The sequence below is a fragment of the Urocitellus parryii genome, chromosome 7 (assembly GCF_045843805.1).
Source record: "Urocitellus parryii isolate mUroPar1 chromosome 7, mUroPar1.hap1, whole genome shotgun sequence".
NCBI lineage: Eukaryota > Metazoa > Chordata > Mammalia > Rodentia > Sciuridae > Urocitellus > Urocitellus parryii.
Genome location: NC_135537.1, coordinates 16,588,144 through 16,605,961, shown reverse-complemented (window position 1 = coordinate 16,605,961; position 17,818 = coordinate 16,588,144). Strand labels below are relative to the sequence as shown.

The 17,818-nt window shown below is 42.2% G+C and overlaps 1 protein-coding gene across 1 annotated transcript in view; it reads right to left on the bottom strand.

Moving 5' to 3' along the window:
* Positions 1 to 16,459, bottom strand: part of Anxa13 (annexin A13) — a 52,132-nt gene extending 35,673 nt beyond the window's left edge. Inside the window, exons 1-2 of the mRNA XM_026407680.1 lie at positions 16,445 to 16,459; positions 15,174 to 15,296 (exon numbers count right to left, since the gene is read on the bottom strand). Of these exons, the coding sequence (XP_026263465.1) occupies positions 15,174 to 15,296; positions 16,445 to 16,459 (138 nt within the window). The remainder of the gene's footprint in view (positions 1 to 15,173; positions 15,297 to 16,444) is intronic.
* Between the last annotated feature and the right edge of the window lie 1,359 nt (positions 16,460 to 17,818).

The following is a 17,818-nucleotide window of genomic DNA, read 5'->3' as shown; positions in this document are numbered from 1 at the left end:
TTTTCTGGACTCTTTTAAACGCACTTTGCTTGAGAAGTTTTATCTTGTAAAGGGCACCCTACAGGTCCATTTTTTTCTCTCACCTGTATTTTTTCTCTCATATTGCACCAGGGCAGTAAAGAGGTTAAAAATTCTGGCTGTGGAGTTTGGCCTGGGATGAAACCCCAACACCCCACGTCCTTAGCTGTTTTACTCAACAAGTGTGAGAATTCACACCTCACAGGGCTCTGAAATTTGCTGGGCTACAATCCTGGGGAGGTGCTTGCCAGTCATCCCAGAATAACTGGAAATGGAAGTGAGTACTGTCTGCCCTACCAGAGGCACCCCCTGTTTGTACATCTGGGACTTTCTGTCTTGAAGTTTCTTCCTTCTAGAAGGTAATCATGCCACTTTCTGAGTCTCTGTGCTTACACCTAAAATAAGAGAGTGACCCATTGTTCTCGAGGAAGGACACACAGAAAATAAACTGAGATGCAATGATCCTAGGGAGCAGTGTCACCTGGGGGAGAAAGAATGCTGAAACACCTGCTCTGTGAAATTACCCAGAGGTCCCTGCTGCAGTATAATGGGTGCCCCAGAGGAAAGTAGACCCTTGCACCTAGTCCCTGATATCCCCGGCCAGAGGGCCAGAATGCAAGATAGACACCTAATCAAGGCCTTTGGTCCCAGTCAATTATCAGGGCAAGGAAGTCTTATCATTTATGAAGTGGGACATTCTAGAAAAATCTTCTTCCAGGTTGCAGCAAACTCTGGGGATGAAGTTCACGGAGTTGGCTGAGAGCAATGGTTTATATATTGGTTTCTCTCTGTATTATACGATAGCAAAGATTGTCTAGGACATAGCTTTAAGGGCACTCATGTCTGTCAATCCTCATGTCGTGATTTTCTATTTGGATGGCATCAATATTGGACACTAAGAATACAGTAGCTCATGAGTGACATAGGAATTCATTGAAAAATATGTTGCAAGCAAATTAAATGCTGCTCTGAATTCTTCCTTGCCCTGTCTTTCTTCTCCTCCTTCCTCCTTTCCCTCCTCCCTCTTATTGTTTCTCTTGCCTCTTCTCTTTCTTCACAAACAGGTATTGAAGAGCTATTGTGCACCAAGCACTATCCTAAGTGATGGGGACACAACAATCCAGGAAGCACAGTCCTTGTCCTTGGGAAATAAGCAGATAAGTAGAGAAATAATGATTGCATTGTGATAAAGCAAGAACTTTGGGTGCAAATAACTGAGACAAGAAAGGAATTTTTTGTGGGGGAGGGGACATTTGCTATGGTGCTTGAAAGATAAGAAGGAGTTAAGCAAGCAAAAAATAAAAAAGGGAGGGGTGGAGGTGAGAGAAGGAGATGGCTGGGAGGGACCCCAGCATGATACTTCTGGCTCGTGTGCCCGTGTGCTTACTGTACTATTGGGCTGCAAACAATTTTGCCTTAAATCTGAAGGTGACATTGGTCTATACTGTATAGACCTGAGGGTCCCATCTACTGTGTTCAACTATGCTTTGGCCCTTGCTGGGTGATGACTCTGGCTGGCTGACCCATCTCTCTGAGCCTTAGTTGTCTCATTTTTAAGGTGGAGACCCACCTGCTCCTGTTGGAGTGTGATGTTGAATGTGGTCGTGTTGGGGCTGGAGTAGCACCGTGCTGGATTACAGCGAGCACTCAGTTGGCGGCACGTAGGGAGTTTGATGCCTAGTGACATAAGGATGTAAGGGTCATTTGTAAACTCTGAAGGATGATGAAAAGTGTAAGGGGAGTGGCACTTGGATTGTCTAATATTTCCAGTGCAGTTCCTCAGAAGTCCTGACTTGCTGAACTCTGCTCAGTAAATATTTGAAAGTGGTTGCCTGGTATCCAGACTCTGAGCCAAGAGGGCTCTTAGGAAGCGCCGGGGAGCAAAGGGCATAGTGCTTGCTGTACACTGATCTACAGAGAGCTGCTGTTGGAGCTGACATGAAAGAGGAGGAGGCCAAGGAGATTAAAGAAAGGCCGGGATTAGAACCAGGCAGCATCTACCAAGCAGGAGCAAAGAGGAGGCAGGTGGAGGTTTTGCTGGGGCAGGCTTTGAGGTGCCCGAATTCTCCTCAGTGCTACCCGTGACCATGGCACCGCCAGCCAATGTGACAATTCTGCCAAAACTGCCTTGATAGATTTTTTTTTTTTAACAAAATTCATGAAAAATATCTAAACTACTTTATTAAGATAAACTTAGAATACAACAAACAGCATACATTTAGTGTATACAATTTGATCCATTTGGATAAATGCATCTACCCACAAAACCATCACCACAATCAAGATAATAGACACCCATTACCTTCCAAAGTTTCTATGTGTCCCTTTGTATATCGTGTGTGGGGAGAGCACTCACCATGAGATCTACCCTCTTCACAACACTTTTTTTAAGGACACAGTAGTGTCCTTGGCCAGAAACAACATGTTGTGCAGAGTTTTCTAGAATAAATTCATCTTGCGTAACTGTAACTAAACAGCTATATCAATCGAACAACCCCATTTTTCTCCTCCCCTTGTTTCCTGGTCAACTCTGGCTACTCGGCTCCTTGTGTCAGAGGACCCCCGAAGTTTGTCCTTCTGTGACTGGCTCGTTTTATTGAGCATGGTGTCCTCCAGGTTCATCCAGACGGACACCAGTGGCAGGATTTCTATCTGTTTTAAGGCTGAATAATATTCCATTATAAACTTGCTTTGTATAGGGTTTGGGGACAGTATAGAGTTGGGGACATGGAGGTCCCTCAAAGGGATTTCTTTGATATCACATGTGTTCCCCCCTCCTGCCTCAGGAATATCTACCTTTGACCAGGAATAGAGCTAATCTTTCCCTCTTATCTTTTCTTAGTCTGTTTTGCCATCTGGAAGGTGGGGATAGTAACGTCTACCTCTCAGGTGTTGTCACGAGGAATGTATTCAGAGTACGTGGCCAAGTGCTTGGCACAGGGAGTGCTCAGTGTCATTGTCAATGACTTCCTCTGTCTTCTCCTGTTTCCTGGTAAATGAGCCCCTTCCACAGTGCTTCATGTGGTGACTTCAACACCACAATAAACTCAAAATGACTGATCATAGAATTTTGCCTTAAATTGGAAATCAATTTGTACTTAAGTAATGGCAGGGGCTAAGAGTCTAAAAGAGATTTATGGGGGGAAAAAAACCTTAAAATTATGAATGACAACAAGCTATAGAACATTTATTATATACCAGGCACCAGTCTAGATAATTTATGTTTAATAATTCATTTAACCCTCACAACAGCCCTATGAAGTATGTATTATAACCTGCGATTGTGCAGATAAGATCAAGACACGGTGAGATTGATAACTTGCCCAAGGTCCTGTGGCCAATAGGTGGTGAAATGGGGAGTCCCATCCACACAGCCTGGATCCAGAAACCCTACTACTGACTTCTCATCAACTTCTTATTAAATTGAATAATAGAAAAGCTCAGCATAACTCTTAGAAAGCTGGCCTTTTACAGAAACATCAGTTGAGACTTGAAACTTGTCCACTGGCTAGGGAAGACAAGAACCTCTTGTATAACTTTGGGATGTTTCTGCTGATGAGAAATGGAAAACAAAATGAAAAATGAAGCTAGTTCCCACCATTTTCAAGGCAAAATGGACAGTCATCCTCCATGGACAGACTGTATGCCAGACACGTACAATTGTCAAATTCTGCTCCTGAGGTTCCTTCTAGTTTAAATGGAATATTATATTCTGCTTCTCATGAGTATACTGGGACTAATACCTACCCTACCCGGAAGAGTCTTCAGAAAATTAAACATGGTGACCAGAGAGTGCTGAGCAGGGAGTTTTCATTGTGATGACCCACAGCTGATTGGGGAGGGGCGGGTTTTCTGCTTTTCCATAGGCTCACAAGAGGAGAAGAGGGGCAGAGTGAGGAGGAGGAGATGAAGAGATGGAGGAGGAGGAAATGTCCTTAGAGCTATTTCATGCTAAACTTGCCAGTTCCCCTTTGCTAGAAAAACTTTACCCTTAGAGTAAGGGAGGGATCCTAGGTAGAGTACTACCATGTTCCAGGTACACCAGGGGTGGAACATTAGCAGAAGCATTTCCAGAACTGAAGTGGGTAAGGCCAACAGGATGGCCACGGTATCTTACTTCCTTTGGGGGACTGATTTCTAGCCTGATAAATTGCCAAATGTTTTAATATGTAAATTGTCACTTGAATGACAGAATCTGTGCCTGGAGCCCCATGCCCCTCCATGTTTTAAATACTTGGTCCGCACTGATTTCCTGGGCAAGTGTGGGGAGGTGTATTTACATAGGGGAAATGCGTTGAAGCCTTACCTTCATTCTGAAATGCTTTCTGAGCCCCCTGGGAAGAACTGAGGACTTTCTGTTAATGGAGTGCTGAGTGAATGGATGAACTATTTGGTAGCCGAGCCCGAGGAGTTTTCTGGAATGTGGGAGTTTCTGTGCCAAAATTGGGGGCAGTTCTAGGTAAACCAGAATGGTTCACCCACCTACCTGGAGCTGACTTTGCAAGAGCATAAGAACATTCTGCACACCCCTTCCAAATTCTGGGTTCAGTGTGATCATGTTGTTGATTTGAAATCAGCCACGGTGGCAGTATTTATACCTCAGAAATTGGCAAAGACCACCAATTAGTTTTTGTTTTCTCCCAAGAGAGCTGATGCGAGGCATTGTCTAGCATGCTTTTCTCTTTGGTGCTTACATTCTTCTCCAGGGATTTCTATCTGACTCCCTTAAGATACGTTATTATCTCTCTCTCCCTGGACCATAGTCTCTCTCTCCCTGGACCATAACCCTCTTGGAGCAAGATTCATGTCACCTTTCATTTTCACAGCCCTAGTCCTAACACAGTGCCTGGCATGTTGTGGACCCAGGGTCAGTGTTTATACATTAATGGAGGACAGCTGAGCTCCATCCTGTCAGTCTAAGCATATGAGATTGGATAGCAAGGAACTCTTCTCTGTGTGTGCAAGCCATCTCTCTTTCCTCCCAGGAGAGGATGCATCATCTTCCTTTGTATATCATAGATACACTGCCTACCTTGCCTTTGCATCTTGCCATGGGGTCAGAGGCAACAGTTAGGGGCAGAGAAAGGGGACGGTTAGCAAGAATAAGGTCAAGCTATCTAGGATGATGAAGAGGAGAGATTGAAAAGAAGCAGTCACCTTAGCCAGAGTGCCAGAAAGGGGTCAATCAGACCCCACCTGGAGGAGCAACAGGTTTAGAACTTGGGGCTCTTAGAATTAATGACATATGGAGGGAAGAATGCACTCCTGGAAAAATGACCTGGCCAACAGAGAGATTAGTATCTTTTTAGTTCTGGTTGCACATAAGAATCATTTGGGATGCTTTAAAATATACAGATAGCTGAGTCCCATCCTGGTCCTATTGAGTCAGGACCTCTGAGGAATATACAAGGGGCATTGAAAAAACTCTCTAGACTGTTCTAATGTATAGGTAGTACTGAGAGCCATTGGTCTAACAAAACCCTCTGGGAACTTTCCCTGTTGACGTCCCAATGAAGGTAAAAGATAAAAATGTACTGAGGGTTTACACAGGTAAGACACATCTAAGATGCTAGATAAAGACAAGAGGCACGTAACAGGATCTTAGGGTGGAAATTCAACCTAGGTTTTTCAAATAGGGTGACATGGAACCCTGAAGGCATTAAAGCCTATGGGCTGCCTGGAAAAAGGAATTCCTTATTAAATTCACTCCCAGTTCTTCTCATTACATCTTTGCCTGGCAATAGCAGCATCTCTCACTCTTCTCACCTACAGGATGGTAAATTGTATCAGCTTGTCATTTTTTAAAAATAAAGCTTTATTGGGAAACAGCCAACTCATTCATTTATATGTGATCTGTGGCTACTTCCATACAATAATGGCAGAGTCGAGTATTTGTAGTAGTGGCTGTGTGACCCATAAGGCCTAAATTTTATTCTGTTATCTTCAGCTATATCCCATGCAAACAATTGAACAGGTTTTTTTTGTTGTTGTTGTTTTTAAGTCAAAGAACAAGTGATAGGATCTGAGCCTTTAGGTGGCAACATGAAATTTAGCTAAAATTATACATTTCCTTTGCTTTCCTTTACTCGTGTACTTTGGTGTGAACAGTCACTAGTTCCCCATTTATGGTGCTAATATAAACTTAACTTTTAATGTAAATTGATGTAGGTAAAAAAGTGAGGGGATTAAAAGACAATAATTAATAGAACAATTAGTAGAACGGATGATGCATATATTTGGCAAAAAATCATGGAGGTCAGGCTTAAGTCTGAAATTCGGGAAACATTGAATCTATCTAATCCCTTAATTTTGCAGAAGTCTGGTTATTAAGTCAGCTGCACTGGGTCACCTACTTGCTTTAAAAATAAAATACTTGTTTCTGGAAAAACCTAACTCCTGTCTCTCCTGGGGCAGAGATTTTTTTTCAGAACAAAGAAAAAGATAAGGTGGTGCCATCTATCAACAGGAGCCTTCTACAATTCTGTTGTAACATTGTTGCCACTTTGTAGTTTAGACATAGAATGCCCAACCAGATAATGTGGATTATTTTATAAGGGAGACAAAGAACTAACATGTAAATGAAAACTGGCAAAAGTATATAAGGCTATGCTCCTCCATGCTGACGTTTCAGCATTTGGATAAGAATCCGCTGAGCCCGAGCTGGCATTAGTAAACACTGCTTCCTGCTGATAACCCTGGAGTCTTGTATCTCTATGTGAGTCTCCCACAACGTCAGGACAATGTTCTTTTGCCTCTGACTGGTTATTCACTTGGACTTTGAAGCTCACTAGTGTGAATAAAGTATTGTAAAAGACAATAATTAATAGAACAATTAGTTCTATTAATTAAAGTTTGTGGAATTCAGAGCCAAAAAATATCCTGGTGACATTTCCTCAGGCATGGTTAGTGGAGACTAATGTGCATTTTGAAGCAGAATCAAGGGGCCATTCACATTTTAGACATGACTCTTGGGTGATTAGTAACATATTGTTTTCATTAAGTTGATGGTTCCTTAGGACAAAAATATGGTGAAAAGTCTTGCTTTTTTGTTATTGGTCTTGTTTTAAATCAAAACCCACTTAAATGTTTGTATGAGCAAAAAGTAAAACTACCAAAAAAAATCTACCAAATTATTTTTAGTATACTCTGTTGGGTATATATAAGTAGTTTGTATCTAATAAGAATATTTTGTATTTCATGACATCATTATTGCTCTATTTTTATTAGGATTCTCCACGACCACTCCAACTAAGAGCAAAGCTCTCCCTGTTCTTAGATCCCCTTCCCACTTATATCCATTAGAAGTTTATTGATCTTGAGCATGGATCAGAGAGCTAGGAAAGTAGGGAAGTGTGTCAGGGAGCCTGAGCTCTGCCTAATCAGAAGGGTGCTGGGAATGTTCTAGAATTGTTCATTGCCATCAATCCCTTCTTTAGAAAGGCAGTTTTAAAGTGACACATTCAACTATTAAGAGTTTGATTGTCACTTGACATGGGTAGGAATATTAATAAATAAGGCCAAAAGTAGGAAAACATCCATGTGAGCAGAGCCTAGTATGACTTACATATGTTGACTATGTGTTTTAGAAAATGAGAGAAACTTGTTAGATGCAAAAAAAAAAAAAAAAAAAAAAAGACCTTTCTCAGCTGGGTGTGGTGGTGCACACCTGTAATCCCAGTTACTCAGGAGGCTGCGGCAGGAGGACTCCAAGTCTGCAGTCAGCCTCATCATTTTAGTAAGAGTCTGTCTCAAAATTTTAAAAAAAGATAAAAAAGACAGTGGCTGTAACTCAGTGGTAGAGCACTTGCCAAACATGCATGAACACCAGAATTTAACACCTAGGACTGAAATGAAGGCAGGCAGGCAGGCAGGCAGGCAGGCAGGAGGAACACCTTTCTTCTACACTTGGGATTGCTTTTCACTGGCATTTTAGTACTTTTTGATGAAGATTTGTACAGTTAGGTCATTTTCCCAGAAAGATCAGTATCCCTGGGCTATATACTGTCTGGGTTATATATGTCGATGTGATTTTTACTATCAAAGCTGACTGTGGAATTGGACAGGAGCAAGGAAATCTGACCTTAAGCTTCTTTAACTTCTAGTGCCTCAATGTGGTGACACCATTGTTCCTGCAGGTCATGATGAGGGACTCAGAAGGGCAAGCCACATAACAAGCCTGCAGTGCACTGAGCTCTGGTATGGGGACACCAAGTCGGGCAGCCTTTGGGGACCAACTCCCAAGCAGAGGAGAGCTGAGCAGATCAAGGCCCGAGTGTTTCAGGTCAGCACCACTCATCTAGGTGGGAAATCCTCAGCTCGAAGCCCAGGAGTCAGGTTCCCCAGTGTTCCCAAAGGAAGCCCTCCTAGTGCCCTGGCCATCAGACACTGGTGTGGGCTGACAGTCTTTGGGAGAAACGCTGCTACCTCGGTGCTGCTTCCTTAACGGAAGAACAAGAGCCAACCTCCAGCAGCAGCTGGCTTCCCCCGGAGACAAGAGAGGGCATCAGTGTGAGGGAGTTCCAGGGCCTCAGGGGTGGAATGTGTGCTGCTGGTGGAGACCCAGGGAGGTACAGACATGATGGAGACACCTCTGCCCCTCTGCCTTGCTTATCTCAGGTCTGGGTCTAAGGCAGTGGCTCTCCATCAACCAGGAGCAATTTCTCCTCCTAGGGCACAGTTGACAATATCTGGAGACATTTTTGCTTGTCACAAATGGTGCTGGGATTGCTACTATTATACCTAATGACAAAAGCCAAGGATTTTGCTAGACAACCTATGCCAAGACTATCCCCTCACTACAAAGAATTATCCAGGCCCAGATGCCAATGGTGCTGAGGTCCTATGTGCCAAAGGTCTATAACGCTGGCCTAATGGTTGCCTCAATTCTGTCCACATGTTACTTTAAAAGGTGTCGAGGAGGCCGAGCTTCCAGTGGCCCATGGGTACAGTTAAGGGCAAGGCCTCCAGTCACCAAGAGGGAATTGCTGTGGTTACACAAGAAGGCAGATCAGAAGTGGACCACCATGTCTCTCTTTAATTTTTTGTAAAGTCGCCCAGAGGACAAATCTGAAAGATGAGTAGGAGCAGGATAAGGCAACTAGGAGGAAGAATGTGAGTTGAGATGAGACCAAAGCGAGAAGCTTGTCACCACCTCCCATTTCTAAGTCTGCGTCATGACTGCTGAGAGCATCCCAGCCTCTCTGAAAGGATGTCATGGCCATGTAGCAGCTCTCATTTGAGTCCTTTGAGGGCCCTTTAGTGCTGGGTTCGGCTGGAGAACTTGAAACTTCTGCTAGAGGTAGAATAACTTCGTTATCTAGAAACAAGATTTGTGTCCAGGGGAAAATGACAGTCTGCTCTGAGATTGTCATAGATTGTTTTGGGAGTGAGAGACCTCTGAAGAGTGTTGAACTTCCAGATATGCCGCGTCTGATGTATTTCACTGACAAAAGTGTGCTTCAGGGTAAGGTGGCTGTGGAGAGATGGCAGCCATTCCTCAGCTGTGAGAGGCCGTGCCTTCGGGAGTCATAGGAAATGAAGCACGTTTCTCATTAAAGAGAAATGGCCCACTTCCTTCCTAGAGTGCCAAGGGCTCTCTTTGGCCAACTCAGTCGAGAGTATAAACGTGGGATTCATTATTTACAGAAAAAAAAAAAAGAGAGAGAGAGACTAGTATACTCTGGAATCCTCAAGGACCATTGATAAGTGGGCGGATGGAATTGAAAAGAGAAAATACCTGGGGCTGAAAAAGACCTCACGGTATCAAATGTGCTGTGTAGTGAGATATAAGCAACTGTGTAGGAACAAGTTCTGATTTGCAGAGAAGGAAATGAGGTGAAATAGCTAAATTTGCTTTGAGCAAATTCCTGTCTCAATCAATATTAAAACAATGAATGTTATTCTTTCCCCTGGTAAGAGAGTTTAAATATACATTGGATCCAAATCCATGCATTCTTTCTTCAAAATTTGTTCTAACGTTTCTCTCTCTCCTCACACTCACTGTAAACATCCAAGCCCCATCACCTGGAGGGTGAATACTTTCACTTCCTTTCCATCACATATTCCAGGCTTCGTTCCCTTTCTGTCTTCCCCAAGGGTTAGAATTAGTTGTGGGAGAAGAAGTAATGTTAATAAAAATAATTGTTATAAGAAATCAGTAATGACAAGGCAATGTCCCCACCCCCAAGAATACCTAAAATCAACCTTGACCAGGGATCATCTAAGCAGTAGGGACATGACCTGAACCAACCAGAATTCTCCTCTGACATTTTATATGTAGATACTGAGAGGAAGAAGATAAAGTCAGCCTTTTCTTCTGCATGGACTCTCCTTCTGCAGATTCAGTCAGCCACTAATCAAAAATATTGGGGGAAAAAAAGGATGCCTCTGTGCTAAACATGTGCAGATGTTTTCCATATTACTTCTGAGACAGTAGAGTATAACTGTTTATGTGGCACTAGGTGTTACGTAGACATTAATCTAGAAATGACTGGAAGTGTACAAGAGGATGTCCATCTGTCACATGCAAATACCATGCCATTGTGTACAAGGAACTTGAGCACCTGTGGATTTGGCATGGAGGGGGTGGAGGCCCTGGAGCCAATCCTCCACAGATACCAAGGGATGGCTGTCCCCTCCTTGAAGTCGCTAAGCTGGAGCTAGGTGGCACTTGGTCCATCTGTGGCCAGGCTTCCCTCCCTCCAGCCCCTTTTACCCCCCACACCTTGAACAGCAAAAGCAAGAGTTCATTTTCAGAAGAGAGTGTGGACAACATGTGGGGAGAGAGTCGGGGAGGAGGGAACAAGATGATCAAGATGATCTGCTCAGCCCAGGGACCACTCCTGGGTCACAGCTTTCCCCTTTGCCAGTCTAGGGTTGGTGGTTTGACCAGTTCTGGCCAGGGAGGTGGAAAGGACTGTCTGCTTGAAACTTTTCAGCTTTTCCTTGCTGACTGGGGAGTGGGGTCCGAGGAGAAGGTCACTTTCCCTCTATCCCCTTCCTTCTTGTTTGTGACTCTATCACATGAGATCACCATCTTGCATTCTGCCACATGGCAGGTGGCAGAATGAAAATGCAGACACGATGTGTCCTTGGCGATATGACTGAGGAGCTGAAGCAACCTGGGCAACCTCCTTCCAGACTTCCTGTGAGGGCTGACAATGAAATGACCTTGTCATTTAAGCCACTGTTGGTCAGGTACTGTGCTACTTGTAATCAAGCACATACTGGTGGTTTAAATAATGAACAGAGAAAATAATTGAATTCTTACTTCCCTAATTACCTCAATCCCAGACTTCTCTCTTGAATTTCAGACATTCATCCCTTGGGCGTTATACCCAGACAAGACATCTCAAACTCAACAGATCACAACACTGAACCTCCTCTCCCACTTAGCAAGCCTTCACCTTGCCCTCCATTCCTGTGATGGACCAGTCTACCTGGGTACAAAGGCTGGACTCCTAGCAGTCATTCTGCTGTCCTCATTTCCCCTGGCCTCCCATATCCAATCCATTAGCAAGTCAGGTCTACTTCACATTCCAGTCTTTCTCCTCTCTCAATTTCATTGCCACTGTTTTAGTTGGCGGGCTGGCAGGAGGAAGAGGCTCTTCATTCCTCTCCAGGATCACTGCCCACCCCCCAAGTACTCTGCTTACCTCCCATCTTGTTCATCTCCCAACCTCCATCAGATCCCAAGATGGTCCATGCAAAACCAGCTCTGCCTTGTCATTCCCTTGTCTGAGGCTGGGATTCCCTAGTTGCCTAACGGTGATTCTCAAGGTGTGGTACCTGGACCAGTAGCATCAACATCACTGAGGAACTCATCCCATGCAAATTCTCAAACTCACCTTAGTGTGTCTGCTGAACCAACATTCTGAGGATAGAACCCAGCTCTCTAGTTTACCTGCTAGAAGGTAAGATTCTAGTTGTTTTAATAGGAGGCTTTATTGAAACCAACACAGTGTAAAAAACTTCTGCTAAACCCAATCCAAGCTTTACTTCTTACTAGATGTCCAAATTACCCAACCTCTCTTTGCCTCACTTTCTCATATTTAACAGGTAATATTGACAGTATTGCCCTTTTAGGATTGTCAGAAGTGATGTAATTCATGTATTGCTTGAAATATTGAAAACCTTCAAATTGCACGGACCAGAGTTCATGCCCTCAAAACAGCTCACAGTCTATTAAGCACTGAATAGACACGTCAGTTATCATCAGCATCTCAGCAGGCTCTGTTTAAACCTCCAGTTGTGTTGGAGGAACACTGAAGAGGAGCATGACATTGACCTTAGAGAACAACTCTGCACACTGCTAATGAAAGGAGGTGTTACTGTGAATGCCCACAAATGAGAACTGATTTGTAAACGTCAGTGGCAGTCATTCCTGGGGTTTCTGGTTCTCCTTGCTGTGCTGAAAGCAGAGATGCCGGCAGGTGCCCTGGGGCTGTGCGGCTTTTTGTGCCTTACACTACGTGACCCCAGGCTCCTGCAGCTTTAGGATCCTTGTGTCAGTGTTTCAGTTTGCGTGTTCTTCCTTCTGCCTGTTTGTCTGTCTTTGGCAGCCGTCTTGACACTTCTTACAATGGCTGCTTTTTATCTACCATACATAAGAAACCCCAAAAGCTCGGACTGTGCACTTGCATTTGAAATGAAGCCAGACTGTGAATGAATCGTCTTTAAATGAAGGCGTGCTTTAGGTATGCATGGGGTGCTTTGACATCAGAGGTCCTTTTTTTGTCCTCCTATACCCATGGTGGTGTTTTGGACAAACTTTCTTCAAATAAAGACTGCATGGTCTAGCTTGGTTTCTGCTTGGGGTTCGCTGGGGGTTCTTCTGGGCTTGGGGATCACATTTTAATGCACACTCTTGGTTAAATCCATACTTATTTTTCTTCCAAATGCTCTACATTTTTATCTGCCTCTGGAGTCTCCCTTCTTCCCCAGGAATCTCCTTTCTTTTCTCAGGAATCAGGGCCTATTCCCCATCTGGCATGCATCTCTCTTGTGCCCCTGGTCCACCTTCACCTAAGCTTGCCTGGTGTTCACCTGCCACTATCCCCAAACTGCTCTCCATTTTAGACAATATTTATGTTGGCTAAATATTGGCAAAAGCAAGTTATTAGCTTGGCATGTTCACAAACACCTTGGAGATCACTAAGCAGATGTTATAACATTTACAATCGATTTTCATTTGTGAGCATTCATAATTACACCTGCTTTCATTAGCAGTGTGCAAAGTTGTTCTCTAAGGTCAGTGTTATGTACCTCTTCAGTGTTCCTTAAACTCTGCACCATGTTAGACCCTCTTGGGGAGAAATTACTAATCCTGATGCTCAGGAAAACCACCAGAACTATTAATTCACATTCTCTGGCAGTAGAACCCAGGCATCAGTGGTGTTTAGAACTCTCCAGGTGAATCCAATATGCAGCCAAATTGGAGAACTTGCTCCTGGGTCCAGTGCTTCCAAACTTTAATGTGCACAAGATGCTCTTAAAGATCTTGCTAAAATGCAGGCTGTGATTCAATAGGTGGAGATAGGCCTGAGATTCTGCACTTCTGGCAAGTGCCCAGGCAATGTGATGCTGCTACTAGTCCAGGGACCACACTTTGAGTTGCAAACCTGTAGTCTCATCAGCCTTGCAAATGATTTCCCAGAAATCATTGTCCTTTTGAGTTCAATTATTTCCACATTTTCATTGGCTTCCCTCAGTTATACTTTTTCCCTGTCATTCTACCCATATTCCATGGCTATGCAACACTCCCATGGCAAGGCAAGCTTGGTTCTCTAGATAATAATTCTCCTCAAAATAACCCACACAAAAAGAATTGAAGCTAAACATAAGCCAATTTTCTCCCCTATTGGATATTATTTCTCTGTGAAGCTCACTGAGCACAAGGACATATCCATCAGGCCAAGCACTCTTTGAACACTGTGTGATTTTGCAGATGATAATAACCCAGTATCTTGATTATTGCTGCTCCAAATAGTTTACTCACAAACACTTAAAAAAATAATTCATGATGGCAAAAAATAAAATGAGGAAACTGCAAAGCAAAAATAATTTTCAGTTTCAGAACTGGCTAAGATTCTAGATCACAGTGCCTTGGAAAATGTACTTCCTGGCCAATATTCTGCTGACTTTAAAAAAAATATTTGTCAAATAGTTATCTATGGACCTTGGTCTGTGACATATTCTTGGGATTTAAAACTTTTCTAGGAGACTTTTAAATTAGTGTATTCCATGCTCATAATAACTTACAAATGAATGTAAAAGATACTTTCAGAATGACAAAGTATTGGCGTGTGATTTCAATGCCTGCATTTGCATTTGAATTTATAATTGTATATATGTCAAATTTCATTTAATTGTCACTGGAGTTAAAGAACACAGAAAAGTAGGAGAATGTACATAAGAATCACACGTTTGAGCCAAGAGAAGGCCCAGTGGCATTAGAGAGAGCATTACAAATAACAGTTTCTCAGTACAAGAAACCCTCATAGAACTAGGAAGTCACACCACATCATATTTAAGATGTGCTGAAAGTCAAAGGAAGCCATTTTATAGAAACAAGGACTGTTTTACACTAAGCACAGCCTTTTAATTTAATAAAATAATATTGTTCATTACACAAAATCAGTAACATACATTTAAACATCATTGACTCGTATTTCACTAGGAATTAATTGGTAAATTGTTGGGTTCTGTGGTTGCTTCAAAATTAGCATTCTAGTTTGAGTTTGTACAGACTCAAGGAACTTTCTAATGCAATTATGTTAAGCCATGACTGAGACCTTCTTGTCCTTTAGAAAGGGTTTGCGTTGACTTTGTTAGAGTGTTTTTATTCCTCATGCACATGTTATATTCCTTACTGCTTTCTGAGATGTCACAGTGACCTAAGTGTAGACTCTAGGGGGATGTTAATGGGACACCGCTGGGAACATAAACTGAGCTCCCAGATTACATTTTTTTATATTAGCTGCAAATATTGTAATAAACATTTCCGAGCGGAAAGTCCCCCAGCTTGGAAGTTATGCCTGATGATGAAATGTTCAGCCTGGAGGAACAGGGTGGGAGGGCTCTAATTTGAAAGGTCATTGGGAGAAATACTGGGTCTACAAGAGTCCTATGATTGGGAGGCAAAACAAAGTGCTTACGGGCTTTGGGGCCTCTGGGTTTCCAGTCCCTGATGGGTGGCTGACAGGTTTCACGGCTGCCGAGGGTTGGGTGTCCCCTTTGGGCAACTCTTGACTGCATTCTGAGAGGGAGTAAGACTGGCTCTGAGGAGTCAAAACAGAAATAGATAAAAATGCTGGTCCACTGTCAAAGTCTGTCACAAGGGGTTGATTTTCCAAAGGCAAAATTGTCCTCCAAAGATGCTAATGCAAGAGCCAAAGGGTTGTTCTTGAGGTCCTCTGCATTCTGCAGAAGGCATTCAAAACTGGTTTTCAGTTTCTGGGAAAGATACTCTGAGTGGATAAGCTTCAGAATTCTGGCTGGTATGAAAGTGTTATTTACGGATGATTTCAAAAATAATGCCTCTCTGTAGAAAATATCTGTGGGATGGTAAGCATCTGAGTGCTCTTTTCAGATGCTTTTAGTAAAGGAAACAGCTTAAAAACAAAGCCAGAGTTTCCAGGGGATTTGGGAGGTTATTGCTTTTCCTCCTGGTAGACATGCAACGTATCAGCTTGGTGTGAGAAGCTGCAGTAGATGCACAAAGCCTCATCAAACTGCTCATTGGGATTGTTTTAGATAGACATATTTCAGTGTAAAACGTCAATAATCAACTCTTACTTGTCTGGTGCATAGCTGGTTCCAAGTGGTAATATTTTAGCTCATTTTTAGTCATTAGCAAGTTATAGACACACTATTCACAAAGCCTAAGCCTAGACATTTTAAAAGAAAAAGTAAAATATTCAATCTATTCCGTGGACATTTGCAAATACTTGGATGTTTGATGCTGTTTTAAAGGTAGGGCTGGAAAAGTTTCACCTTTCAATCCAAATGATATGGCCTTGCAGGAGCATTTTTGCCTTGGCCAACTGATCCTTGCAGGATGAACCATCTTTCCCACAAAACTCCAAATGCACAGTCTATTAAGTTTTGGACAACTTTGCCACAAACTAACAGCTTTCATTATACATTCACAAATATGCCTTGAGCCATTTGCTCTCTGCAAGGCACTGTTTACTGCCTTATTTTAAACATTTCTCTTCAGCACCCTCTAAGAGGAATTTTTAGTCAATGGGGAAGAAACATATTCCAAAGGCATTTTTAAAGCATGGTACACTGTTGCTAACACCCACAATAAAAGGTAATCAAAGTGGTAAAGCATGAAATTGTTACTATAACCTCATAGTCTAAATTCTTCCATCAGCTAACCAAAATTCAGATTAATTCCCAAAATCAGTGAAAAAAAACTTACATGATGATTGCCCATTTTCGTGAGGTGTTGGTCTGTGTTGCATTAAGAGTTCAGTCCTCCCACAGAGGAAGTTTATAATGGTTTTCCAGGGCGCAGTATCTCTGGTGTTTAATGAGTAACTTCTGGCTTTGGATTTGAATACATTGTTGAGGATGGGCAGGGAGTGGCCATGGCTACAAATGAGCAAAACTGCCCAAGCTGCATTGATAGGCCGTCTTTTAAGATAAAATAATTACTAATGATAAACGGTGGACGTCTTAGGAGGAGCTATTTGGTTTAAGGCTGTATATTGTTTGCCTTGGTTGCTGTTATTATTTGTCTCCCACTTAAAGGCAAGGTAGTAGAAACCTTCTGTCTATAGGGTAGGAACTGTACTGCCTCAGATCCACATGGCTGGATGGGCAGACACACAAACAGCCTGAGAAGACAAGGGAAAAATCGCCCCAAACAACCCAGATGCACCAACAATAGAATCTAATAGAATCACCACAGTGGAAGAAACGTCAGAGAAGGAGTTTAGAATGTACATAGGTAAACTGATCTGTGAGGTAAAGGACAATGTAAAGAGTGAAATCAGAGATAAAATTCAGGAGGTGAAAGATGTGAATTCAATAAAGAGATGGGGAATTCTAAAAAGAAATCAAGCAGAAATCCTCAAAATAAGGAATTAATAAACCAAATTAAAAATTTAATGGAAAGCATCAGCATCAGACTAGACCACTTGGAAGACAAAGTCTCAGGCAATGAAGATAAAAGATGTAATCTTGAAAATAAAGTTGACCATACAGATGAGATGTTAAGAAACCATGAACAGAACTTCCAAGAAGTATGGAACAACATGAAAAGACGAAATTAAAGATTTATCAGGATAGATGGAGGCATAGAGATATAAACCAAAGAAATGTGTGATCTTTTCAAAGATATAATCTCAGAAAAATTTCAGACCTAAAGAACGAAATGGAAAATCAATACAAGAGGCTTACAGGACCCCAAATTACATCAGGCCCCCACCAAGACACATTATAATGGCTGATCTCTCAATCCAGACTTGGAAAAATATATATCAAATTCTGAAAGAAAATAGATGCAAGCCAAGAATAATATATCCAGAAAAATTAATCTTCAGATTTGAAGATGAAATAAAAACATTCCATGACAAACAAAAGTTAAAAGAATTCACAAGTAGAAAGCCTGCACTATAGAACATTCTCAACAAAATATTGCACGAAGATAAAATTTTAAAAAAGTGAAAACCAGAAAAGGGATAAACTACACTAAGGGAATAATCAATCAAAGGAGAAACTAATTCAAATTAAAAACCAGAAATAAATAAAAATGACCAGGACTTCATAATATATATCAATAATATCCTTG